Genomic DNA, 26,032 nt, shown 5'->3' on the forward strand with positions numbered 1-26,032 from the left:
ATATTGGCCCGTTATTAATTATACGAGATCAATATCCAAACGCGTACTCATGAAAATAGCAGTTAATAAACGTTTAATAATTTAATTAAGAAACTAGTAATAACATCTTCCCAAAGGTGGCAACAAGCTATTTGTATGATGCGAGGTAAAGATCAAGTGGTGAGTTGAATTGTGATTATCACCACACAAAAAACGATGTTGTCTCGTGAAATAAATCAAAGGAGGAACAACCTTGATACTCTCTCTCTGAATTTTTTTTCCTAAAACAATTATTATTTTAATTTTTTAATATAATATTATTTATATTTTTCATTTGTATCTCTTATAATATTAATAATAAGAGTTGTAAAATTAAAAAATAAATTAATAATAATAAGATTAATTTTATAAAATTATTATTTTATTTATTTATTTATTAATTTTTCTTTACATATATATATATATATATAATCTACAACGACAGTTATAATGAGATCAAGTAGTATTTTTCAAATCTTAAATGACATAATAACAAAAGTGGACGGATGCACATATGTTGTTGAAAGCGAAGAGAATGTTTAGGCACGATGTCACTGCGTCATTTGTTCGTGTTAGGCACGTATGTATGTATTTGTCATCATTATTCTCCATTCACGAAGATGATTCATTTTTCAACTCCTTAGAAAACGACCATCATTCATTACAATGTAACAAGAACAAGTGCGTGGAAATGGAAATTCAAATCTTCTTATTATTAATATTATTATTTCGTTCTTCATTTTCTCTCTTTTCTTTTGGTTGAAGGAAGTAATTAACGTGGTGAATATTCCCTCTTCTTCTTTCTCACTCTTATGCACTTATTTGGCTTATAAGTGCAAGAAGAAGCTATTGCATTGGAGAGTCTCTCTTTGTTTCTCTCTCTCTCTCTGTCTCTTTCTTTCAATCTGTGTTTGTATGGAAAAGTCAATGGCATGTTTGGTTGGTGCCATTGTGATCCTGTGGTGCTGCATAAGCCATGTCACATCTGATGCATCGGATCACCGTTACATGAAAGGAGATTCCGTTCCCTTTTATGCCAACAAGGTGGGACCCTTTCACAATCCCAGGTCAGATTTTAAATCTATGTTACTCTCACTTTCAACAATTCATGTTTATGCTTCAGATTTCAGAACATTTCAATCCCAACGTTCCTGAAAAGATATTTTAAAAAGAAAAAATGTATTTTTTTTTGTGTGTTATGATGGGTTACCATTTTGAGGATGAGATTTCCTCTTGAATTTGGGTGCCTTGCATCTTTCATTCCCTACTGCTGTTCTGATTATGTGTAATGAAGGTTCAATGGCCTCTTCATCTTATGGCGTGGATTTGGATTTTGGAACCTGTTCAAGACTTTTTTGATCAGAGAAATCTAGTTGTTTGAGTGATGAAAGGGATTAATTCTTCACTGTGGATGAGGAAGAAATGAATGTGGCTTAGAAACTGTGATATTTGTTATGAATACTTTCTATTTCACAGTAGGAAACTCAAAATCAAGAGATATTAGTTTCCTTTGTTTCAATGTCGAAATACAGAAATTGTAGGCAGTGTTCAATGGAAATAAAGAATGAATCCAAACGATCAGGCTGGCAGAGTTGACCTTTAAATTATTTTAATATAATACTTACCTTCTCAATCAAGTAATGTTCTAATGCATCCCTTCTGAATTTTTACCTCTACCATACCATTTCCTTTTATTCAAGTTTGATTATTCTATGGCCTAGAAAGAAAGTGCAATATTTTTTTACTGAAAGACTACTAAATCCATTAATCTTAATGCCTGTATATAAGAATGTACATTCGGATAGTCTAATGCATGTATTAATTACTAAAGCGTAGTATCATATGCATAAATTCCATCCTCACAAAAGAATAATGACTTTATTAATTCTTTGTGCTTTCCCCTTTTTCTTCCTTGCCACAGTGAGACATACCGATATTTCGATCTTCCCTTTTGCTCGCCAGGTTAGTTTGCAAGTACCATTCTTTTTTCTCCTATTTCCTACTAATCTCTTTGGTTTCTCCTATTCCCTTTAATTCCAAAACTTGTTAGCTGCAGCTAATGTGGAAGAAAAGAGGGAAGATCTTGGTGAAGTTTTGAATGGGGATCGATTAGTTGCTGCTCCTTACAAATTGGACTTCCAAATTGACATAGAACCTGAAAGTTACTGCAAAAAGAGGCTTACAATAAAAGAGGTTGCTCAATTCAGGCATGCTGTCTTGAAGGACTATTTCTACCAAATGTACTATGATGACTTGCCCATTTGGGGTTTCCTTGGAAAATTTGACAGTGAAGACAAGGATGATCAAAGTGGGGCCATAGTCCACCTCTTCAAGCATGTCCATTTTGAGATTCTGTACAATAAGGATCGCATCATTGATGTTTTCATTCGAAACGATCCGCAAGCAGTTGTGGACCTGACAGAAAATAAGGAAGTAGAAGTGGACTTCACATATTCTGCCAAATGGGTTGAAACAGATACTCCATTTGAGAAGAGGCTGGAGAAATACTCACAGACATCCTCACTGTCACATAACTTGGAAATCCATTGGTTTTCTGTCATCAACTCTTGTGTAACTGTTCTCCTCTTGACTGGATTCCTGGCCATAATACTCATGCGTGTGCTCAAGAATGATTTTGTTAAGTAAGAACCATTCTCATTTACTGTCTCAGCAGTGTGTACTTTCAAGGCTTTAAACCTCTTAATTCGATGAACTTGTTGTATCAACCGTTTCAAACATGACAGGTTTACTCCTGATGAGGAAGCAATTGATGACCAGGAGGAAAGTGGATGGAAGTATATTCATGGTGATGTGTTCAGGTACCCAAGATTCAAGTCTTTGTTTGCAGCAGCACTTGGAACAGGAACCCAGCTATTTACACTGTGAGTTACCACCAGCTTAAGTACTTATCTTTTAAAGGTGTTTTTGCCTTTTGTTGTTCAGCTCTTTCTTGACCATGATTATTTTCTCCTGCTTTCAGTACAATCTTCATCTTTATGCTCGCTCTAGTTGGTGTTTTCTATCCATACAATAGGGGAGCTTTGTTTACTGCACTGGTGATCATATATGCACTAACGTCTGGCATCGCGGGCTACTATGCAGCTTCCTTCTATTATATGATTGAAGGAAAAAATTGGGTACATTACATTATTACTTCATAGGCATTTCTCTGTCTGAATAGCTAGTGAATTTGATTGAAGTTGTTGCTGAAATTCCTGTTGGATATCAGCATATTGTGTAGTTTACTAGCTTTTGAAAATCCATAAGGATCAAACAGTTTTGGATTAAAAATGTTGCCTGTTAAGAAGAATTATTATTAAAGAACAATGTTTAATTGTTGTGTCTTAGTTTCTTCTTGTTGTGACCTTTGCTTTAAACAAGTGAAAGTACACTGCAACCAAAATGAAGTACACTAATAGAGGTTTTGATTTGTTGCTTGACAGGTTAAAATTTTGGTGTTGACTGGAAGTTTGTTCTCTGGACCTTTGTTTTTCACATTCTGCTTTCTTAATACTGTTGCGCTCGCCTATAACGCCACCGCAGCGCTTCCATTAGGAACAATTGTGGTTATTTTCCTCATATGGACTCTTGTAACCTCACCTTTGCTAGTGCTGGGTGGGATTGCTGGTAAGAATAGCCAATCAGGGTTTCAAGCTCCTTGCCGCACCAATAAGTATCCTAGGGAGATCCCACAAGTACCTTGGTACCGTACAACTCTTGCTCAAATGGCTATGGCAGGTTTCTTGCCCTTCAGTGCCATTTACATAGAACTCTACTACATTTTTGCTAGTGTCTGGGGTCACCAAATTTACACCATATACAGCATTTTGTTTATTGTTTTCATCATCCTGTTGATTGTCACTGCTTTTGTCACTGTGGCATTGACATACTTTCAGCTTGCTACTGAGGACCATGAATGGTGGTGGAGGTATGTAAACTTTTTACATGAGAGTGCCCTCACTGTTTTCCTAATCCATATTCCTCCGTCTGCTAACGATTTTGATTTTGGCGTGATTAGGTCTTTCCTTTGTGGTGGATCAACTGGCTTGTTCATATATGGCTACTGCTTGTATTACTATTATGCAAGATCAGATATGTCTGGCTTCATGCAAACCTCTTTCTTTTTTGGCTACATGGCTTGCATTTGCTATGGTTTCTTTCTCATGCTTGGAACTGTGGGTTTCCGTGCTGCTTTGATCTTTGTCCGTCACATATATCTTTCTATCAAATGTGAATAATAGCTTACTGTTACCAACCAGATGCTTTCTTATCCCTTTGATATAGCGATACAGAAGCTTTTCCTCTAATGTCCTTGTTCTTGTAGCAAATGATTTGTCAAAATATAGTGAGGGAATATTTTAAGAGCCTGAAGTGCTTTATACAAATGCCGAATCCTAGATTTCTACCAATTCTTCATATAGTCTCAGAACATGTATGACAGTAGTGTAACTCACAAAATTCTCTCTGAGCTATAGAAACTTTTTGCATTACTTTCAAATGTAGAAATATATAGATATGGATACAAATTTCTGCTTTAGCTTCTTATATTCTCACAGAACATGTATGACAGTAGTGTAACACATAATTCTCTCTTGGAATTATAGAAGCTTTTTGCATTACTTTTAAGTTTCTGATAGGCTTATGTTAAGAGCATCGTACTATTTGCATCCTAAGTTCCTAATTCCTGAAAGGATTCTCTTTGGATCCGATGCTACTAATTCTAATACCAATATGCAATATCAGAATAATACCTCTCTACCTCTACAATTGACCTTTTATTTGTCTAAATCTAACCATTATGAGCGGCTTTTGCTTCAGGGTATGGTCAATATCATAGGCAAAATGTTGCAAACTAACAAGATAAAAGGACACACAATGCCACTAAATTAAAGTAGATTTCCTGTTAATTCTATAATAATAATAATAAATAATAATGTTAAAAAAAGGCACCACCGTATTTCGAAACAAATACATTCTAAATTTAAGCCAAAATAATATTTAAGTTTTTCCACCAATGGCATCTATACGGCAACTTATCCTACATGAAGCATATTATAAAGGCATCAAAGTATAAATCTTATCATCAATCTTCCTCCTAAAGGCGTGTTTCAAAATACACATTATTCTTAAATTATTATATGTACGGAAACGAAGTAAAATATCAAAGTTTAAACCATCAATGTAAAACATGGTAGTTCAGGAATGATCTTTAGTCTAAAACTTGCGATTACAAAGCATGAAATTCAATGCACCAGGAATAAGTTTTAGTATACATTATCTATAAATGTTAATGATAGCATTCACCAATCTAAACATCTGGCAACAAAAGGGCTAGTCCCAATATCTCCATGAAATCCATCCAACATCTGATACAAGCATTCCATGATAACTTTCAATACTTCCAAGTAGACCCGCCAAGTCTAATAACCTCTTCACCTCCACTATCCTTTCTAGGAATTCTTTCCATGTTGGCATCTCCTTTATTATCCCCTAAATCACCATACATGTCTTTAAGTTGAGCTAGATTACTCGAAGCAGAAGTTCTCTTACTCTCCTCTCTCTGAGGACTAGAACGTGATTCATACTGAGCAGTGCCAGCTTGCAGGCTCCGACTTCTACTCCGACTCCTGCTCCTACGATAGTGCTTACTACCATTGTCATAATCCCGGCTGCTTTCTCTCTCTGTGTACTTAGACCTCTTGTCATAATCAAAACTCCTCTCTCTCTCTCTTTCCCGCTCCTTATCCCTCCTGATTCTGTCCCTATCCTGATCTCTGTCCAAGTCACGATCCCTGTATCTTTCACGGTCTCGATCTCGCTCCCACTCCCTGTTCCTATCTCGGTCACAGTATCTGTCCCTATCACGTTCCCTATCCCTGTCTCTGGACCGTGACCGGTCTCGTTCCCTATCCCTATCAGGATATTCACGGCTCTGGCTGCGGCGATTACTTGGAGATCTTCTTATGTCATCACTGCCATTTTTTTCATGAGAAGGTAATGTACGGCGAATAGGTGAAGAATCCCTTGTGGAAGCCCGATGTGGAGCCCGCTGACCAAAAGAGACAGAAAGGGCAGCTTTAACAGAAGGTGGTCTTCGGGCAGTATCATCAGAACCGTGACGAGTAGTTTCCCCTGTTGAACCAGAATGTGTAGTGGGGAGCTTCAACTTTTCAAGATTAGACACAACCTGCCGCAATACAGGAACAGGGATGCGAGGAAACAATGTGTCGAAATAATACTGCAACAGCAGAACAGACTCATCAATCCCTTAAAGTATAGTTAAATAATCAGGAATTAAAGGGGTATAGTAAACTTGGGAACTGCACCAATCAAGTCTGTCAGCCAAGGCATATAGTGTACCATGCACAATATTCCCAAAATCATAAAACATCAACACAGAACAAAGATGACAATTACCATGAAGAGGTAGTAACCACTTAACCCAAAGAAACATTTAACATTGATATAAATACTAGCTATTCATGAGAATAGAAAGAACAAGATTAAGCTCTTGTGTGCCTCTCTAGAATCCTGTCATGCATTAAAAACAGAATTAGATGTTTCAGTTCTTGCATTTATTCCTCCATTTGAATTAAAAATATCCATAAGTTTGAATCATTCAATTTTCAGTCCTCAAGATTTTGGTAAGGCATCTAAAGCCTCTCACATTCTGCTGGCAAGGGGGTCCCAGCAACTCCCCCACCCCAGAAATGGAATCAGTTGTTTAGGGGAAACAAGGGTTGCGGTTAACAGAAATCCTTGGTACTTCTTCACAATTTACAATACCATGTATTAGAAATGTGAACAATAAGCATTACAAAACACCCTTACAATTAATCAGGAAAGTAAAAAACAAAAAACAAATTTAGTTACCAATAACATTATAGCAGCATATCTAATTAACACAAGTAGAAATCATCAAAGCAAGGATACATTCAGTCTTATGGGCAAGAATATCAACTCCCACGCACAAAAAAAAAAAAAAAAAACTAGGTTCAAGCTCAGGCTTGAGAATATTTATTCTCCAAGAATTTCAGTCAAAGATTGAATGTTGGATATGCTATATAATTAAAAAAAAATTACAGTATATAGAATTATTTTACACATACAAACTTAAAAAGTTAATATCCATTCATAGCAGAAATATAGAAATGCAAATGAAAATACGAACTGAAACAAACTTACAATCCAACAAGCCAGCACCTTACATAGAAACTCAGACGAACTCTCATTTACATGCAAAACAAGAAACATATCAACTAGAGTAGAAAAGTACATGCAAAACTTGATGAATTTTGACACCGAACCTCCCAAATTTCAGGATGGACAGCTACATATTATATGATACAGAATGGTAGTTACAATGGTTGAAGACATAAATTGCCAAGTAGAAAGAAATTATTTATCAATTTAGCCTACATCTTTCTATAAGACCTCAAAGAAATTAAGCTTCATAAAGGATAATCCATAAAGACTTGAAGATAAATAGAAAAAGGCAGACAGGGATTATAGCTCCATAAGACTTGAAAGTTAGAACATGTTCCAAAGCCAGAAGTAAATACCCAACTAGAGGTGGTGTAAAAAGTGAGACCTGGATCTCCTATACTATCGGGTATCAAACAACTGGTAAATAAAATTTCCAGGTGAAACAAAAATGCAAATTAACAATGTAAAAGACAAACAATAGCTCAATCTCTGAAAGAAAAGGAAAAAAGAAAAGAAGAAATGATGATAAGTGAAATGAGAAATCTCATTTTAGTCCCTAAAAGATACACCTGTCATTGATTTTTAATTTTTATCAATTTATTTCCAGGGATCAAACTATTTGATAACATGCATGCATGTCTTTCAGCAAGAGGTTCTACTCTAAAGCAACTACATGAAAAAGTACTCATTTTTTTTTACTAGAAGCCTCTCTAGAGATGAGAAATCAACCATCATGAGCATGCAATCAAAAAAGAATGTGACTGAAAGAAAGAAAGGAAGATTCTTTGGAACTAATTCTTATCAGAAATTACTGGTAGCTATAAAAGTTTTATATCCAAAGATACCGAAAGCACCTCATACTGTTACTCCAAATTATGGGATGATGAGGACATATCTGCATCTGCAATCTTGTGATGCATCTGAATTCTGGTAGGAGAGCTCTGAAGAGAGAATTCTCAGTTTAACTAGTCAATACTCGAATCAAATGATTTTTCCCCTTGCCATTGTGTGGTGTACATTTAAAAATCTCTAAATAAAAAAGGTCAGGGTATAATTTGCCAATTTATCATGTAAATTAATTTCATTGTCTACAAGCAAAACGGAAGCATGAATCCAAAGAGGGTAAACCAGGAAGCATTCTCTTACGTAAAATATAGCCTGAAAGATTTAAGGATAACAAACCTGTCCAAGAAGCAAATCACGGACATATACACCCATTGTAGTCATTCGACCATTAGATCCGGGAGAAAATTCCTGAAACACAGCATCAAAATTTAAAATGAATAATAATTTATATATTACTTAAGGGAGCACTTTAAATGATATTCCAAGATTGGAGATAATTCAAGACAACTGAAACCCAAACAAGTAATTATCTTACAAAGCAAAGGAACGCATGGGCAAAACATCTATCAATTACCAAAGACAGATTTGTTTAAAAGCAGATCATATGAAAAAACCTGGCCCACAAATTCTTTTTGACAAGACATGCTATTAGCATGGTATGTAGCAAAGGTATTTTCAGTGCTTAGACAAATGCAAAATGGAATAACAAAAAAATTATATCCATGTTTCACCACTTTGATCAAATCCAACTTGAGGCATGATGAAAGTACACACAAATGAAATAAGGCAATAATCTATTAATTTTAAGTAAAAAGTTATAGGAAAAAGAATTATCAGAATATAGAAAGATCATAACCATGTCATCCTACCTCATCATCTTTTACATATGGCTCAAACCAATTCCATAGTGTCTTTGGATCAGCACAATATCTCAGATAGAGAAATCCAACCTATAAACAATAAAAAGAATCAATACAGAGCGTAAGATAAATGTACAAGGAAAAAACTACTAATGAGAATGTTGCATACAGAACAGTCTCTATTTTGATGCCAAGAAGAATATAATCATACCATCCTTCATCTCATTAAAACAGAAGAAACCCAGCCACAAGGCCTCCCACCTAATAGGGTTTGGGAAGGGTAGATGTATGCAGCCTTACGCCACAAATGGAGAGATTGTTTCAAAGATATGAACCCATGATCTCTGGCATCATAAGGCAAAAATCCTTACCAATGTGCCAAGGTGTGCCAAGGATCACTCTCAGGAATTGAATTATTACCAGAAAGAAACCATTTGTTCTTTCAAAGAAATTGTTTTTAAAAGCAACTTAAAAGTGGGGAGATTGTTAATTTCTTATGTATTATGTAATTCGTAGTTTCTGAAACAAAATAGTTTTTCATTTCTTTTGTCTTTTTCCCCCAAATAAAACTTTACCACAGCCAGAGGAAGAGACAGATAAAGAGAAAAAATATATATATAAATTAAAATCAAAATGTGATGTACAAAGTATAAAGCAACTATAACAACAGGGCCACCTCAAATCAAAATGTAAGTGGATAATTCCCAAGTAATGCAAATAAAAAAGTAACAAGCGTATGATGAACAAAGAATCTATATAAAATCTATCACAGCAAGACCAGACAATCTCACCAAATGATGTTTTTGAGTGTGGCTGAGATTGTGGTAGCAAGCATAAATCGTGGAAACATACAATCCTACAATCTAACATGCAATTTTGGCTACCTTACATTGACAACTCAACAAAAATCCACCAACTCACTCAGTCTAGGCTCTGTTATGGCAATTCAACTATGCAATTATGCTGCAAAAAAGTGATTCCAATACAATCAAATAGTCTCACGTGCATGCATCTCCTCTTGATATACAAAATAACTAACTATTCAAAGCAAGCATAAAACCGTAAACTTGATTAGAAATGATCAACAGAAAGGCATCAATGCGCAAACCAACAAAATTTTCAAGCGCAAACAAGCATACCATAATGAACACAGAATGTTTTCACTCCTAAAAAAATAAATCAGTAAAGCCCCATATACATTGTCAGGCACGCCTACATACCGCTCTTATGTAAGGAGAATCGAGGTGTTTTAACAGCCCATGCATTTGCTTGACGGTGAGCTTCATAGTAAAAAACTTGTACAGAAGACAGAATGCAGTTGAAGGACCACGACAATTCCCCGTCATCCATGGCTCCACGTGATCAACTTGATTGTAGATCTCATCAATAACTTCGTGATACGTTTTCAATCGATAGAGCTCCTTGAAGTAATCAGACGACAGAATATTCATACAAAGCACTTTCTCTAGCAAGGAGTCAATCGGCCTGCCACAAGTCTGTATCTCCATGATGTCGCAAAATATATAATATTGCTCCCACCACAGTTACAATTTCAAAATGTCAGCTACCAGCATGTGAAGTCACAATCACATTCCTACAGCAAAGAACAAAACAAGTGCGAATGAATACTCAAAACAACAATAATCATAATCATAATTATAAAGATGAACTAACAAACATGAAAAAGCTTACAAAAGAAAACAATCATTAGCTACAAAAATCTTGCAACAAATTAACAAGCAGTAGACAATTTTTTTGTTGGGCACTAAAATTTCAAAGGTTACATTAAAATAGATCCGCTCAGTGAGAACGAAATTTGGTACTTGCGTGAAGGAATTACTGTGATAAAGTGAATAAACGAAATCGGTTGAACGCGCGAATGGAAATAAAACAGAAAGGTAGGTGAACAGAGGCGCGTGAAGAAGGGAACAAAAGAAATCAAAATTGAAATTAGGGATTTGAAGAGGAAAGAGAGGGAAAAGTAATGAATGAAAGAAAGAAAGCGGAGTTCAAGAAATTGGTACCAATTGGAGGGGACGAAGGGAGAGAGAAGAAGGTTGGAGCGCGGTGAAGAACCCTAGCTTGAGAGGCTGGCTCGATACGTTTGCGTGGACAAACTCGGAACGCAACTTGTAACGCAGGAGACATCTGTTGCAGGTTTTCTTTCCTTTATGTTTATTCTCACTGGACCGGACCGGACCGGCTCACGGAGGAAAAAAACACCATTTATTTGGCACAATTTTTTATTTTGATAAAAGAAATTTAATATAAAATAGATTTAGAAAAATCTATCTATCTATCTAACACGTCTATTTTAAGACAAGAAAAAAATAAACGGTCAATTTTACTTTTTTATTCCTATCTTTACACGTGTCAATATTTGGAAAATTTTTCTTTCATCTCTTTGTTGTTTTTTTTTTCTTATTATTTTATGGCATGTGATAAATATTGTAATTAATAAAATATAATTTTAATATTTAATTTTACTATGCAATAATAATTTTACAAAAAAGTATAATTTATTTTAAAAATGAAATATTTTTAAATTATCATTTTGTTTAGAGGTCACTAATAAAGAAACTATTAATATTAATATATTGTTGATTGTAAATAATGTAACAACTATTGATATGTGTCGACTTTTTGAGTACAGACTTTTGTGTTAAGCATGGGCAAATCGTTTTTCTCCTATGTTATACCTATCAATGTCGTGGCTTACTTATTTGATTTGATGTATCTCTTAGATTTGATTTCTTTGGATGAGAAGGTATGGACAAACCTTTTTTCCAACATTGTCAACTTAAGCATTGAGGGAATACGACTGCATGAAGTGTTTGATTTTGACTGAGTCATTGAGCTTTTCACGCCAAAGCTTCAATCTTTTAGCTATTGCGACACTGATCTTTATGATTTTTCTATGAAGGTGAATTGGTCTTTTGTGGAGAAAGTGGATATTACTATGGACTGTTTGACCACACATGCTGATTTTTCTATTCGACTAATTGAATTATTTAAAGTGATGGCAAGTGTATATAGTTTGTATCCTTATCATTTGAGATCATTGAAGTAAGCATAATTCTTTGTCAATTGGGTTGGGTACTTCAATTAACAGTAGTTATCTTATAGTGCTCAGGGTCGTGTTTAGAGAAATTAGGGCCTAAGGTAAAATTTATAAAATAAAATTAATTAAATATTAATTTTTAATTTTTATATTAATATTTTAGTTTTTTTAGCTATAAAATCATTAGTAATTCTAAAATTTCACTCTCAATCAATAAAATAGCTAATTCATTTAATTTATCTTATAATATTATTGATTTTAGATAATGATTTAAGTAATTTTAATTTTAAAAAACTTATTTTCAGTAACAATCGTTACATGTATTATTAATAATTAATTACAAGATAATATCATTATTTAAGTTCCCTGTTAAAACGTTTATAATATACCATTAAAAAAACAACTTTAAAAGTTCAATGGCCATTGCTCTAGCCATGATTTGGATACGTGAATTTTGAAAAATTAATTATTGCAATCTTATTGCTACCATTGAGTCTTTATAATTTATGATATCATCCATTTACTTAATTGTTGTGTTGTGATTTGAGTCACTCAATGAATTTTTTATATTTGTAACTTTTTCGTTAGAAGGCCTAAGTTGCCTTGTTGTATGTATAGTCCTAATTGTGCTTTGAACTAAATTTTTGTTTCTATTGGATATTTCTTAGGTTCTAACTATGTTTTTTTATCTACAGAATTTCCAGTCTTTTCCTTTTAGTAGAGTGCATACTTTTGAGTTAAACATGGACAAACCTTCTTCCTCCTAACATACCTACCAATGTCATGACTTACTTATCCAATGGATCCCATGAATTTGATTTCTTTGGATAGGAAGATATGAAAAATGTCTATAAATAAAACCTCTTATTGTTTTCATTTACCATTTATCATAAATGCAAAACATTGACACATTGGTTATTTGAGACAAGACTTCCCAATCTTCCAAAACAGACTCTTGATTCGTTACAACCCTTTCCCATGCAAGATTTTTTGAAAAAAGTGGAATATTTGGAAGTTAGCTGTTATTCGAAGCTTTCCAGGAATAGGCAGAGCGAATTGAAAATTGACCATTTGTGATGCCTTGTTAGACAATCTTATCCTCCTCATTCATGCCATTAGAAGGGTTCAACAAGAGCACCTTGTCACCAACCTCCCTTAGCATCATGCTTTCCAAATACTTTGAATCTCAGTTCCCATTCTCATTAATAACATCACTCAAAGATACTTAAGTCATACAAATTCAAGTTGGATATCGTCGTACCCATTAAGAGGCCTACTGATAATTACATAGAAGTGTTCCCAACATGTGCAGCGAAAAATTATGATATATTTTGCATTCAAAAATATACAACAATAATAAATAGAGAAAAATAGGTTTGTGTACCCGGATGTGCGTTCTTGAAGTAACAAAATTTTTTCTTCAATAGTGTGAAGTACGTGTATCCACAACGAAACCAATATCTACTATAAACTATTTGATGAGTGAAACTTTAAAGGGCAAATCCTCTTTCTACTTCAGGTCTAAAACTAGGCTTGAATTTTTGTAATTTGTGTCTGGTGCACTTTGTCTCATGTAAATGCTTTATTTATAATGGTAAAGAGATATGAATTTGGGTCTTTTTCTCAAAGAAAACAAAGGAAAGATTTTATTTAAATAATTTCATATCTCTTTATCTTTATAAAAGTAAAAATTATCACATATCTTTTATTGTAAGAAGCTTTCTGATATAAGACAAAGATAATTCACAATTAATCACATGACTAATTATGATAATTAATCACTTGATCTAATCTTAATATGTAGCAATAAAATATTATTTGCATTTTATGGACAACTTTCACATCTATAAAATAATATTCCCCTTTTTATATTAATTATATTCTTGTTGCTAGCAAAAAATATAATAGTATTCCATTAAAATATTTATTTGATTAAATTAAATTCTCTAATTTAATTATCAAATAAATTATTCTCTTTTACAAAGATTGAAACACTCATTTGTATGTGTGTGATCCGTAGGTTTAATACTAAACCGATAATAAATTAATCATAATTAATTTACTAGTCAAGGTTGACATCTAGCAACATTCCTTGACGCCCGCATAACATGAAGTAACATCTTTTCCCTTCTAGAACCAATAGAAGAATAATGTAATATTTTCTTCATTATTTATAGCTCAAGGTTAACTCTAGAGTATAGTATTATTGTCAAATTCTAATGAGCTAACACACTTAATGAATGACTTAAGAAACTCTTTTTTCTTTCATTTGATTGTCTTGGTCATTGTCTTAATTCTATCATAGATCTCAAACTCATTACCTAGAGTTTATGGATTCTTTCTTGATTAATCATTAATTCTAGAAGTATTTAATTATATTCAATATTCATTCAACTAGTGCTCTAAGACATTAGGTTTCCGAAATTAAAATATAACAAATAACTTGTTAATTACTATGATAATCTCAGATCAAAGGAAACTATTGTATTTCTTCTTGAGAACTTCCTATTGACATATCAAGATAATATTAACTATCAAGAATTCTCAATTAAATCAGTTCAATGATGACATCACATATACATCATTTATATATGCAATTTAATAAATGAGATCTATTAATCTTTATCCAATAAAGATCATTACATATATATTGATATATCTGAATTATTATGTCCTATTCACAATAATCCTACAATCAAGAACAATTTAGATTAAATTTATAAAGGACTTGTTTTTCATTATCATAATCTCTATCATGATAACAAACCTCTAATTTTAATCAAGGACTTGTCAAATTAACAATTTAATAAAACAATAAATATGATAATAAAATAAAGAATATTTTTTTACTAAAATTGATAACATGATAGATTGGATCTTGGACATACATATTTATCCCCAACACCTACATCTGACACCTAATCATTTTTCTATAAGAGAATTTGAACCTCATTCCCCAGCTTCCATTGCACATTGCTATGAATAGACAGGTTAGGATCCGCTTCCACAACCATAAATCTCTTGTAGCACTGGAACCCATGATTTGGAAGGTTATGCACACATCTCCCATCCTACTTTACACATAAATGCATCATTGTTGATTATTCCTCGTATTATAAATTTAAAGATGAATTCATATTAAATAATTGAATTTAGAAGTGAAAAATAATTTTAAATACAATTTTAAAAATGTACTCCTTATTCTTATAGAAGTGGAAAGTCAAACACACCACTATGCAACAATGTTGTAATACAAACAAATTATAGAACCTATTGAAATAAATGGTCTAACATAATCAAATGAGCTATCCTTCTCAGGTTTAATAGTTCCTGTCAAAACCCAACTATACCATTTTGCATATAGCTTTGGGTATCTCTTCAGCTCTGGATCATCCTTATCAACATAGTATAGCCCGAAGCTCGATCTATATCAAACCAACAATTCAAATACATCTAGGAAAGACCATGCAAAATACTTTTTGTTTGATCCATCTCTAAGAAAAAAATTAGGATGCCTATGATTATTAAAAAGCATATAAAAATCACAAGTGTTAATTTTAGGGACTTATTTCAATTGTGTTTTGAATTTTGTTTCATTCATCAAATAAGTAACTTGTTATGAATATCAATAACCTAATATAACTATATGGTTCAATAGATTTACAATCAATTATTAAAAGTTTCTTGTAGTAATGAAGAATTTTTTTTGGTTGTTATGGTTGTCTACACAAAAAAATGAAACAACTATATACCTTATTGCATCAAGCACACCACCAATGTTTCCATGCAAGTATTCCATCCTTGACACATCTTGAAGTGATGAATTTCTCATTGTTCGTTGACCTAAAAGACAAGCCAGATTTTCATCGATAATTTAATCCATTTGAACTTACCTTGTGTGACATTGACAACATATGTTATAAATGGTTCACCAAATCTTGAATAAATCCATCTAGGCTTAAGTTTTACAATTCCAAGCATTTGAAAAGGTCATATGTTGGAAAATACTTGATAATAACAACTAATGTTACAATTTGTAACATACTAGCCAACTAAAAAAATCATGAGCTCTTTAGAAGGCTGTCTTATCTTTCTCTGCATCTGTAAGAGGAATGAACCCAAATGTATAAACAAATATACCAACATATCCATATTGTTGGTCCTGAAATTGAATTTTGTTTCCACTGAATCATGAATATTCTTTGTTGACATGTCAACACTTAGCTAGTTACTCCCTTCGTCCCAAAATGGTTGTAGTTTTAGTCCTCGAAAAAAAAATTTCAAATTGAGTGATGTTCTCACTTTTCAATGAGATATAAAACATTTATTTTCAAAATTATCCCTAATAAATGATAATTCTCTTGGAATACTTGTTTTCCTGGTCTGTGTGAAAAACCTTAAACATCAATCATTCTGGGATGAAGGGAGTACAATAGTTTAAAACAATCTATGGAGTAAAATACACATGGAAAAGATTAGGTGATGTACCCTATACTTTCTTCTATATAATCTCACAGCTGAAGAATGTGATAACAAAACATGATTAACTACATAATAGGGTTCATATGTTTAGTTGCCCCTATTGTTGTTTCTAGTGCAAAATGGGGGAGAACATCGTCGAGGAGGGGTGGTTCCTTGATCATAACCACCTAGGGAAAAAACATTGGGCTCATTCACAATAGTCTAATACCAAACTCTATCACTGTTAGTTGTTATTTACGACTAACTTTTGTATTGAATATTGACATGAAATTAGCATCTTTCCTTCAATTTATGGTTCTTTTTGTAGGAATTGTACATATTTTCATGTTTAGTTTGATTTTATATAGTAAATACTCTCATTTTGTGAATTAATGTTGAAACCACTTCAGTTTCAGGCTAAAAGAAGAGAAGGTTCAAGCAGCTGATGTCTCGCTATGCGAGACATATGCGCTTAGCGAGTGACATCCGCTAAGCGAGGCATGCAGCTCGCTTAGCGTGTTGGGAAATCCTAGAAGAGGATCAGTCACAGATGTACATGCCCAGCGCGCCGTAAGATCACCCAATGAGTCATTTGTCCCTTCTCGAGCTTACGCGCCCAGCTCGCTAAGCCAAAATTCACTTATTCTCGCTTAGCGAGCCAATCTCGCTAAGCGAGCCTTCAGAAGCTTAAACGTCCAAGTAGTCTTTAAAACATTGAAGTTGGCAGAAATCAAGGGAGGAGTCGAAAAACAGAGCCAAGGGATAAGCTAGAGCGGCAGAAACGAAGTCACCAAGAGAGTTTAGGTTATAGGAGTGAGATTAGGGTTCTAGAGGTTGAATGAGACATTCTCAACCCTTCTTAGCCATTTTTCTTCACTCAAATTTTGTTCTTCTTTGTATTGAAAGCTCATTACTTGTAATGGAAGGCTAAACCTCTTGGTTGGGGAGTTCTGCCGAACCTTTAATGTAATATTCTTTCACTATATATTTAATGTTGTTTTTATGTGTTCATTGCTTCTATCCATGCTTATTTTTACATGCTTGTAGCTTGATCACCCATTTGTATGTATAGTTAGGATTTTTAGCATTGGAAAATGTTTTAAAGCCTTAGAACTTGATAGGGCAAGCTACAAAGCTATATGTCTAGGAATAGAGTGCAACAATCTAGTCCATATTATGTTGTAAATACAACTCTTTTAGGCTGAGTTTGTTGAGGGGTCAAGGACGAGGTTTAAAGAGAGTTAGGCCCATTCACTCGAGGGATCTTGGTTTGGGTAATTTCTCAGCATAAGAACACTAGGATTACATTAAATAGAGAAAAATATTTAACAACATCAAGGTTGATTCAGTAGAATAACCCAACGCTTTTCACTTGACTGTTTTTACTTCTTATAGTTAACTAGATTTTCACACAAAAAAACCCAACTTGATATTTACTTGCTTTCGGTATACACAAAATGTTTGCTCACTGAATATACATTTTTCTGAGTGAAACAAATTTTTTGTGGACTCGACACTCGGTCTTACCGTTTTATATATTACTTGTGGACTCGGTACACTTGTCGAATAGCAAAGAGCGTAACAATCACCAAACTCTGTAAAACACACATTTGCATAGTTTGTGAAGCATTTTCTATTTGGACATTCAATTAATTTCTTTATTAATTGGCATCAATTCTATTTATTTAAGGACAATGTTTTCTAAGAAGAAGAAAAACATGTTAAAAAAAGAATTGTTCACGACAATGAAGTGTGACAGGGCAAGGATCAGATGAACAAGAGGGATGAGAATAATAAAAAGAGAAAAAAGAATAATAGTATTAACTATAGAACCATAAAGTAGGATAATTAATCATACAATGTCTTCTTTTAGAGATCTAATGACATTGACAAATTGACAATAATCTTATTTCAAACAACAAGTATATACCAGAACTTTCAAGAATTAATTTGAGCATCATTTGCTAAAGCACAAGAACGTACATGATATCACGACTAACACATCCTTCATTGTTAACTCGTTGACAAGTATATCAATTTGCCACAAGTAGTAAAGTAAAACGAAAGTCTGAGTATCGAGTCCATTGAGACTTTTTTTGTACTTAGATTGGTGTAAACCCAATTTTCAAAGTAATTTATAGAGTAGAAAAGATAAGGGATTGTAAGCATGAAATCAAAGGGAAAAGTAAAAGGTAAGAATATAAGAAAAATAAACAATAATTTGAATGCAAAAGATGACTTCATAATGCAAATATATTGGGGCCTAGCATGCCAAAACTACTTGTGATGTAATGTTAATAATTTTTCTCTATCTAATGTTATCCCAGTTTACACTCACATCTATTATGATACTTTATCTTTGGTTTCCCGCATGAAGAGCCTAATTTATTTATTTTTTTCTCTCAAATCCTTTTGCAAAGATAAAATAGTAAATCACATTAAGATAAAAGATGATGCATGAAATAGGTTAAACAAACATCACTCTATTCCTAGCAATAATTTTATTTATAGGCTTAAAGTAGCTTAAAATTCATGCGACCTCGTGCTAAGCACCCCCTTTTGGGCTTAGCAGGTATGGCGGTGTGATCATGCACTAAGCGCGGCAACACCTGGGCTTAGCGAGTATGGCGGTGATCATGCACTTAGGGTGGAATTTGCGCTAAACGTGCCTTTGAGCTTCTTCGTGGGCCTTCTTCATGCTAAGCTTGAGTTGGTCGCTAAGCGATGAGACGCGCTGAGTCTGTCTTGTGTGTTAAGCGAGTTGTCTCCATCTTCAACTTTTTCTTGGCTTTTTCTTCAAGTTTTTGTATCAATTTTTCCTCCAAAACACTTATAATTTCCTTCTTTTGAATCCTACTAGTCCAAAATTAAAATGATAATAAAATCCTCATTATTCCATTAAAAACAACAATAAAATAGATGGATTCTAATAATTCTTAATCAAAATTGACTATCAATGAAATCCAAATTTCACATCTATATTCATCCTCAAGTACCTGAGGAAGATCACGGTTGTGCAGTGTAACATGAGGTTGGATTCCTGTTCAAGGTTTCAATACATGTTTCATCTTGCAATTTACAAATCAAGAAACTCGTAATTAACTTTTGCTAATAAGTTCATTAATAACACTGTTGTAATATTGTAATTCATTGGGATTGATAGGTCCTCTACCATCAGGGGAGAAAAATAAAAGCATTTCAAAAGACATTAATGGGAAGGAAATAAAGAACATCAAAGTTTTATGTACTCAAGTTTAAGTTTAGTAAAATACTTGGTATCAATCTCAACCAAGAAATGGAAAATCTATAGGCTTCAAGACCTGATTCCTCCATGAGATGCACATCTTCCTGCATTATAGATTTTTTTGGAGGAAAGAGTGAAGTGATCTCAAAGAATTTTAATTTTTAACTTGATTTTTTTTAGTTTATTTAAATTTCCACTAATTATCTGGTGACTCAAAGAATGTTTTACTAGACAAAAGCAAAAGGACGAAAGCTTATTGTATTATTGTTTACCTTATATTTATGGTACCCATCAGAGGGTACATCTCCATTTTCTCCATGCCCATACAATATTTATAGAAAAATGATAGCATAAAAGGGCTGGACAATTAAAGAATATAGTTTCTTTTCATAAAATAATGAAAAAAACTATTGAATTAACTGATCAGCGGGTACAAAAGGAGTTCAAATATAAATTGTAGGACGTATCTAAAAAAAAAAAAAAAAATTGCACATGTTGAATAGATCAGAGAAGGTAGAGTTTTTCTATAAATCATTCGAGCAAAAATATATTATTGTTGCTAACCCTTATACAATAGCCACCGGATGCAAAGAAAAAACTTGGTAATTAACTGTACATGCTATACCAATATTCCCATTTCTCATAACTGATTCTTGCTTCAGTGAAATTGGTACACACTGCCTATCATCCAAGATAAACTTTTGGATTTTTGTTAGCTAAAATCTTCGAAGATCATAAAGACTTAAAATTAAATTTATTTTTAACAAACAAAACTAATTTCGTTGAATGATAATTCGGGCGGCGGCACATAGGACACAAGCTCATAACTACAGTCTACAGAGAAGCCCCGAAAAGGGGCTTTTTACTTTTTTTCCAGAAACAAACAGTCGTATTTATATTTTAAGGAAGAATCGAAATATTGTGAATATTTAGAACAAGTTTCTAATTTTATCGATAAATATTAGTTATTAATTATTAATTTTTTTAATAAAAAACTTCATCTGTGTCCTTGTTTGCCAGTGATATATCTCGTAAGATAATAATACGTGTTTTGAGTATAAAAAAAACGTGTTTTAATCACAAAGACCATCTTTTTAAATTAAGTAACCTTCCAAAGTTAAGAAAAGCGATGATTAGTTTAATAAGGTGATTAAGATTGATGAGAAGAAGAAGCAAGAGAAAATGACCAGCATGGACAAAGGTATCCCTGATGGTAGGAGTTCTTCCATCTTCATTAGCAGCACCTTCCACCTGTTTTATAATTAATCATATGTTTAATTATAATATTATGGCTAATTAATCGCCACACTCGCTAATTTTCAAAACTGCAAGGACTTGGCATCAAAGGAAAATATAGATAATTAACTTGATAAGCAGTGGTGCCTGAACCAAAAATATTGATCAACACTCCCACAACCAGCTTAACCAAATGTAAGAGAGTCAGCATCAAAGTAAAATTCAGAGATATTTCTGATTCCATCTCTAGTTTCTGTTTCTTAATTATAAGAAAATAAGATCATTTTATGGTTAAATTTCCTTTTTATTTTTGATTAGTGAGGTCTATTAATTATTATACACTTGTTTTGTGTATTTATTGAGTATCATCAAGGAAAAAAAATATTGATTACTTGAAAAATTATCTTTTAAAAAATAATCCTCTCTTAAATAATTTAATATTATGGATAGTCTTAGAATAAAATTTATAAATATGATATATGATATGATATTTTTTTAAAAAATAACAGATATTAATAAAGTATATATTATATATGAATAAAAAAATGAATAATACATTTTTTAACAAATTAGGCAGCAATAATATATTTTTATCTATATAAATGAAGTGAAAAGGCGTATATGCCCCCTAGTATATCCAGAATGTTCTAAACAAGCCATGATGTTTCTACTTTCTATGTTTTCCTTTGAATCCATGGAACTAGAAAACACTTAAACCCCTGCAAGTGCGAATCTGCATCATCATCATCATCATCATCGAGTTTTACAAGCACAAATCACAATCCTCGCAAGGAACAGAACCGATCAACAACATGTTCGGAGTAGTTTTCCCGAACCGGAGCTTCCCCATGGACATCTCAACCTTCGCTCAAATCGACACCTTCCACTGGGTCCTTGACATGAACACTTTCGTAGGTAACGTTAAACCCTTAACTGAAAAACCCACACATTCTTTTTCCTATTCCAATTCACCCGGCGCACATTATCTTTCAGTTACACTAACTTTCTAACATGCGCAGGCGAGGCTTTCGACCAGGTCCGGGAGCTCTGCATCTTCCTCCTCAACGGCTACACGCTGCCGCCGGAGAAGGCGCTCGCCGTCTACATCCAGTCGCCGGGGTCGCCGTTCGTGTTCTGCGGCGCCGTCACGGTGGCGCGGCCCTCCGCCGTGCTGACGCTGGCGTGGCCAGAGCCCGGCGCCGGAGGGCCGATGCAGCTGACGGCGGACGCGCAGCCGCTTTCGGCGAAGATCGGGGTGTCGGTGGAGGATCTGGCGTCGCTGCCGTCGCTCGACGTGGCGGCGGAGAAGCGAATCGAGGGTTTGGCGATGAAGGTCGGAGAGAATCTGTTCAATTTCATGCAATCGTTTTGCGGCGTGGACGGGTCGAAGCTGATTGTTCCGATGGATATCTTGGACCGGTGGTTCAAGAAGTTTCAGGAGCGGGCCAGGCGTGACCCTGAATACTTGAAGGGTTTCGCTTCGTAAGTCTTTATTTTTTATCTGTAGGAATCGGCGACCGTATAAGGGAGTTTACAACAATTCAACCAACTTAGCTAGATTCTCTTCCTTTGCTTTGTAATTCTGAAATTGAAAAAGGGTTCTTTTTAATTTTTTGTTGCTTTTTTTTGTAATTTAATGGTGTAAGATGATAATGATAGATAATAGAAATGGGATATCATGTTGTATTGTGATCCTAATTTAGAAGTGTTTTTCTGAAAAAGCTGTGCTTCAGTTCATGATTTTGTGCCCATACTGAAAGTATTTATGGGGGATTTGTTTTGGAAAAAATTGAAGCTTTAGTGTTAAATTGTTGGAAATTATGGTTTCATCATAGTTTAGGACTTGGAAGTTGGACTTTGGAGTGTCTAACAATGTTGTTGTGTTGATGGTGATGAATAATATGGGGGTTAATTTAGTTCTTAATATATCTTCATGCTACTAAGTCTTGTTATGGTTTTTATTGGGGGGAAAAGTTCATTTTTGGTAGTAGTACTGAAACATAGAATGCAGGGTTAAAGATAAAAATGCTCAGGTGAGATAACTATAGTTGGAATCGTCATGATGGGTGATAGTTCTTGCCTAGTTTTTTTTCTTCTTGAAAGCATCATGATTTGATTGGTGTAAGCAAAATCATAGGTATATTGATTCAGGATAAAGAATTGGCTGAATCAAGAGGCAAACGTTGGAGTGGTTGTTGACTTGTTGTGACTTGTGAGGCTGTTGCAGGTTTGGTTATAGTTAGTATGCAAGCAAGCCACAATATTAAGAGGATTATGGGAGTAAACTATCCTAGTTGTGATAAAGGTTTTAGTTTAAACATGGACTACTACTTAATGATATCTGTGGTGGATATTTGCTAGAAATCCTCTCAAAAGCACCCTAGATCAATTCTCTGATTCAATCCCAGTTTTGTTCTACAATTGAAGTTTTAAGGGATGAGCTTGCCAAGGGTTGGCTCGTCTCCTAGTAGGTCATGCCTAATTGCTTATAGTTTTCTTCTGGCTTATCTCTTAGACATTATCATATTATGCCATCTTAAGACGTATCAGAAAATGGGTTTCTTGTACTTATACTAATGACACACAAATATTAGTAGATTGGGTCGTGGATGCATATAGGTATATATAATTGAGCTAAACCAGCCGCACATGGTATAACTTGGACATGATAACTACAAAATAGGAAAGACAAACTAAAACTAAGGTCACTCCCGTTTAGTTAAGAATTGAAAAATTAGAATGCTATTTTCGAGTAGTGCTTCAAAGAAGTATCACAAATCACCAAAATAAGTTATTTTATCAAATACGGCTATTTGGCTTAAACAAGCTTTTCAAGTAATTAAGTAACATGTCAGCTAGTTAAAAGCTTTGTCAAACACTTTATTTTGATTTTTGTGAAATTATCTACTGGTGGTTTTAGATAATGTTATTGGCGAAGGGGGTGTTAAAGATTCAGTCAAGTAATTAGTAGGTGAGTAGTCGCATTTTTGAAATATAAGAAAATGAAGTGCTTTCTTATTTTATTATTCCATATTTGAAGAAAAATTATTTATCTGTAATTCTGTTAAGAGTCTTCTTCTGTAGTTGAATCCAAACCACTAGAGGTTCTTAGGCAACACTGCCTTACTCAGTTGGGAATTACTATATCCAAACTTTTACTAAAATACTCCCTTTTAATTATTTTTCCTAAAAATCCCAAAATTCCACTCTCTTTTTATCGAATACACTCCCCCTTTTAACGAAAAGATTACTCTATCTTTACAATATATCAAATATCAAGTTTGCAGTTTAGTTCATCTTGATTCTCTTGATGGCGGATGTTGCTGGCATAGTAGCCCTTTGTATAACTAAAAAAAAATAAAATGAAATTCACATCAAGGAGGTGATGCTGAATCAAAACAGTGTTTATAAAAGTAGAAAGTTGCTTTAAAAGATCCACGTAACAGGCAAATATATGCCCGCATAAGAATCCTCAGCATAGTGGAGTTGCAAAGGAATTTGGCACGAATAGAGTCCCTCTTCTTTCCAAGACTGAGCCCTCAAATCATTTAATTTTGTCAAATGTTAATTGCACCCATGATTCATGTATGAAGCAGAAAACAATTGAAACATTTGGCCATGTGATAGTGACAACATATATGGTGTGTTTGGTAGAGAAGAGAGAAATAATATTGGAGAGAAATTTTGTATTTTTTTTTGTGGGATTCACACTTTTTACACTACATTAATTTAAAATTTTATCTTCTAAATCAAACACATCTGTTGAGAATGCCTAGTCTTCTTTGACTAGCGGTGGAGATTGGAGAAGGCCATGGGAGAGACTTGTGGAGTGAAGGGGAGTGTATTTTTCCGGAATATTTTTGGAAGATAAAATAAAAGGGGAGTGTGTACTATTAAAAAGGGAAGGTATATATAGCAATTCCCTACTCATCTTTATTGAAAAGAGAAATAATATTGTTTTAGACTAGCCCATAACCTAAAGTGGCCCAAAGCTATCAGAAGTGAAGCCAGCGCAGTAATCTCTTGCAGGGCCTGCACTTTCAGAATTTGGCATCTCATAGAAATTACATGACTATTAATAAGCCAGAATCTCTAAAAGTAAATTTGAATATGACTGTCCATTCTTTCGGATATACTTGTCAGCATTAATGGGTAACTTTGAGTTGACCTTTACATATATCTAATCCTCTCATTAAAAATGATCCTCTGATATACTATATATAAAGAGAGATAGTTTCATCACATGCAAATTTAGATTATTTATCGAAAAGATTATTCTAAAGGGACTCATTGTATTCAATGATTTATTTAAAATAAAATAAAAAGTAGTAAATAGAACTTAAAAGTTAATTCTGTAGTATAGAATTTTAAGAAAGTAGAACTTAAAGTAATCGTAATTATTTTATTTTAAGAAAGTGATATAACAATTAGCTTAATACAGCAATACTTGACAATATAGATTCGATATAAAGAGGTAAGAAAATAAACTTGCAAAAATAAAATTTTAGGTACAGAACTTACAAAAAATTGAAAAGTTTTGAGAGAACTTTGAACAGAATTTTAAGCACTCTGAAATAAACACGTTGAAATAAAGAAGAAAATATAATGATCCTAATTCTTTCTTCTTCTTCTTCTTCTTCTAATTTCAGTGACTAATCATGGCCATGGCTTCTATTAGAAGTTTTATGGCCAATTTTTGCATAGGTCTTCTTAGGTTAATTTATCTGTTGTAAATCGAGTTATTTTGTTATGGGTAATTTGACATATATATATCCATCATGACAGTGTCCCAAGAATGAGTAGTGGATAACTTCAAGTTTCACCCTTTGAAAATAGGTCAATGTCCCACCTTCACCAACTGAGAGCATTTGTCAAAGTAACGTGCTGCAACATCAGTCTTTTAAATTCTCCTTTTCAGTGTATTATTCTCAAAAGCATACATAACCTTTTATTTTGTTGAAGGAAGTCAATTTCCTATTGTTGGAGGGGTGGATCACTCTACACTACGCACTTGCGCTATGGGAGTATCGATGCAATACATGTCAGTGTTGTTGATTGGTATTGTACACGACACGAGGGGTGTATTATTGCACTTGAAGT

General features: G+C 33.7%; 4 protein-coding genes across 7 annotated transcripts; 2 read left to right on the forward strand and 2 right to left on the reverse strand.

Annotated features, from left to right (window-relative positions):
- The first annotated feature begins 692 nt into the window (after positions 1-692).
- LOC114397832 (transmembrane 9 superfamily member 2-like) lies at positions 693-4,582 on the forward strand. Of its 2 annotated transcripts, none has more exons than XM_028359955.1 (7): positions 693-1,085; positions 1,940-1,980; positions 2,069-2,660; positions 2,763-2,900; positions 2,999-3,155; positions 3,462-3,946; positions 4,037-4,582. In XM_028359955.1, exons 1-7 carry the CDS (start codon positions 934-936, stop codon positions 4,254-4,256), a joined length of 1,785 nt encoding a protein of 594 aa, XP_028215756.1. In that variant the 5' UTR covers positions 693-933; the 3' UTR covers positions 4,257-4,582. The 2 variants fall into 2 exon arrangements, with proteins under 2 accessions (XP_028215756.1, XP_028215757.1); XM_028359956.1 differs by having other exon boundaries at positions 694-1,085; positions 2,075-2,660.
- Positions 4,583-5,168: 586 nt separating this feature from the next.
- LOC114397858 (pre-mRNA splicing factor SR-like 1) lies at positions 5,169-11,093 on the reverse strand. Of its 3 annotated transcripts, XM_028359959.1 has the most exons (6): positions 10,955-11,093; positions 10,151-10,524; positions 8,940-9,020; positions 8,407-8,478; positions 8,079-8,165; positions 6,128-6,256 (listed from the first exon to the last, which is right to left on the reverse strand). In XM_028359959.1, the coding sequence occupies exons 2-5, from the start codon at positions 10,436-10,438 to the stop codon at positions 8,088-8,090; spliced, it is 519 nt and encodes a 172-aa protein (XP_028215760.1). In that variant the 5' UTR covers positions 10,439-10,524; positions 10,955-11,093; the 3' UTR covers positions 6,128-6,256; positions 8,079-8,087. The 3 variants fall into 3 exon arrangements, with proteins under 3 accessions (XP_028215758.1, XP_028215760.1, XP_028215761.1); XM_028359957.1 differs by lacking the exon at positions 8,079-8,165 and having other exon boundaries at positions 5,169-6,256; positions 10,955-11,092; XM_028359960.1 differs by lacking the exon at positions 6,128-6,256 and having other exon boundaries at positions 8,124-8,253.
- A 4,970-nt stretch (positions 11,094-16,063) lies between these two features.
- LOC114376774 (hydroxyisourate hydrolase-like) lies at positions 16,064-21,176 on the reverse strand. The gene is made up of 9 exons (XM_028335043.1): positions 21,063-21,176; positions 20,883-20,947; positions 19,969-20,023; positions 19,725-19,800; positions 19,556-19,627; positions 19,427-19,492; positions 18,436-18,469; positions 17,995-18,085; positions 16,064-16,153 (listed from the first exon to the last, which is right to left on the reverse strand). Exons 1-9 carry the CDS (start codon positions 21,174-21,176, stop codon positions 16,064-16,066), a joined length of 663 nt encoding a protein of 220 aa, XP_028190844.1.
- A 394-nt stretch (positions 21,177-21,570) lies between these two features.
- On the forward strand, positions 21,571-22,750 carry LOC114397894 (protein OPI10 homolog). The gene is made up of 2 exons (XM_028359961.1): positions 21,571-21,847; positions 21,952-22,750. The coding sequence occupies exons 1-2, from the start codon at positions 21,745-21,747 to the stop codon at positions 22,416-22,418; spliced, it is 570 nt and encodes a 189-aa protein (XP_028215762.1). The 5' UTR covers positions 21,571-21,744; the 3' UTR covers positions 22,419-22,750.
- Positions 22,751-26,032: the final 3,282 nt, after the last annotated feature.

Source organism: Glycine soja, chromosome 2 (assembly GCF_004193775.1).
Source record: "Glycine soja cultivar W05 chromosome 2, ASM419377v2, whole genome shotgun sequence".
NCBI lineage: Eukaryota > Viridiplantae > Streptophyta > Magnoliopsida > Fabales > Fabaceae > Glycine > Glycine soja.

Excerpts from the sequence above, each read along its gene's own strand:
- LOC114397858 (XM_028359957.1), bottom strand. The coding sequence starts at position 10,438 with ATGGAGATACAGACTTGTGGCAGGCCGATTGACTCCTTGCTAGAGAAA. Across the intron at positions 8,479-8,939 it reads CATATGTAAAAGATGATGAG|GAATTTTCTCCCGGATCTAA; the intron begins GTAGGATGACAT and ends GCTGTGTTTCAG. Across the intron at positions 6,257-8,406 it reads GTGATTTGCTTCTTGGACAG|TATTATTTCGACACATTGTT; the intron begins GTTTGTTATCCT and ends CTGCTGTTGCAG.
- LOC114397832 (XM_028359955.1), top strand. The coding sequence starts at position 934 with ATGGAAAAGTCAATGGCATGTTTGGTTGGTGCCATTGTGATCCTGTGG. Across the intron at positions 1,981-2,068 it reads TCTTCCCTTTTGCTCGCCAG|CTGCAGCTAATGTGGAAGAA; the intron begins GTTAGTTTGCAA and ends AAAACTTGTTAG. Across the intron at positions 2,661-2,762 it reads CTCAAGAATGATTTTGTTAA|GTTTACTCCTGATGAGGAAG; the intron begins GTAAGAACCATT and ends CAAACATGACAG.
- LOC114397894 (XM_028359961.1), top strand. The coding sequence starts at position 21,745 with ATGTTCGGAGTAGTTTTCCCGAACCGGAGCTTCCCCATGGACATCTCA. Across the intron at positions 21,848-21,951 it reads TGACATGAACACTTTCGTAG|GCGAGGCTTTCGACCAGGTC; the intron begins GTAACGTTAAAC and ends TAACATGCGCAG.
- LOC114376774 (XM_028335043.1), bottom strand. The coding sequence starts at position 21,176 with ATGGAATCAGAAATATCTCTGAATTTTACTTTGATGCTGACTCTCTTA. Across the intron at positions 20,948-21,062 it reads CAGGCACCACTGCTTATCAA|GTGGAAGGTGCTGCTAATGA; the intron begins GTTAATTATCTA and ends ATTATAAAACAG. Across the intron at positions 19,801-19,968 it reads ATGGGTACCATAAATATAAG|GAAGATGTGCATCTCATGGA; the intron begins GTAAACAATAAT and ends TCTATAATGCAG.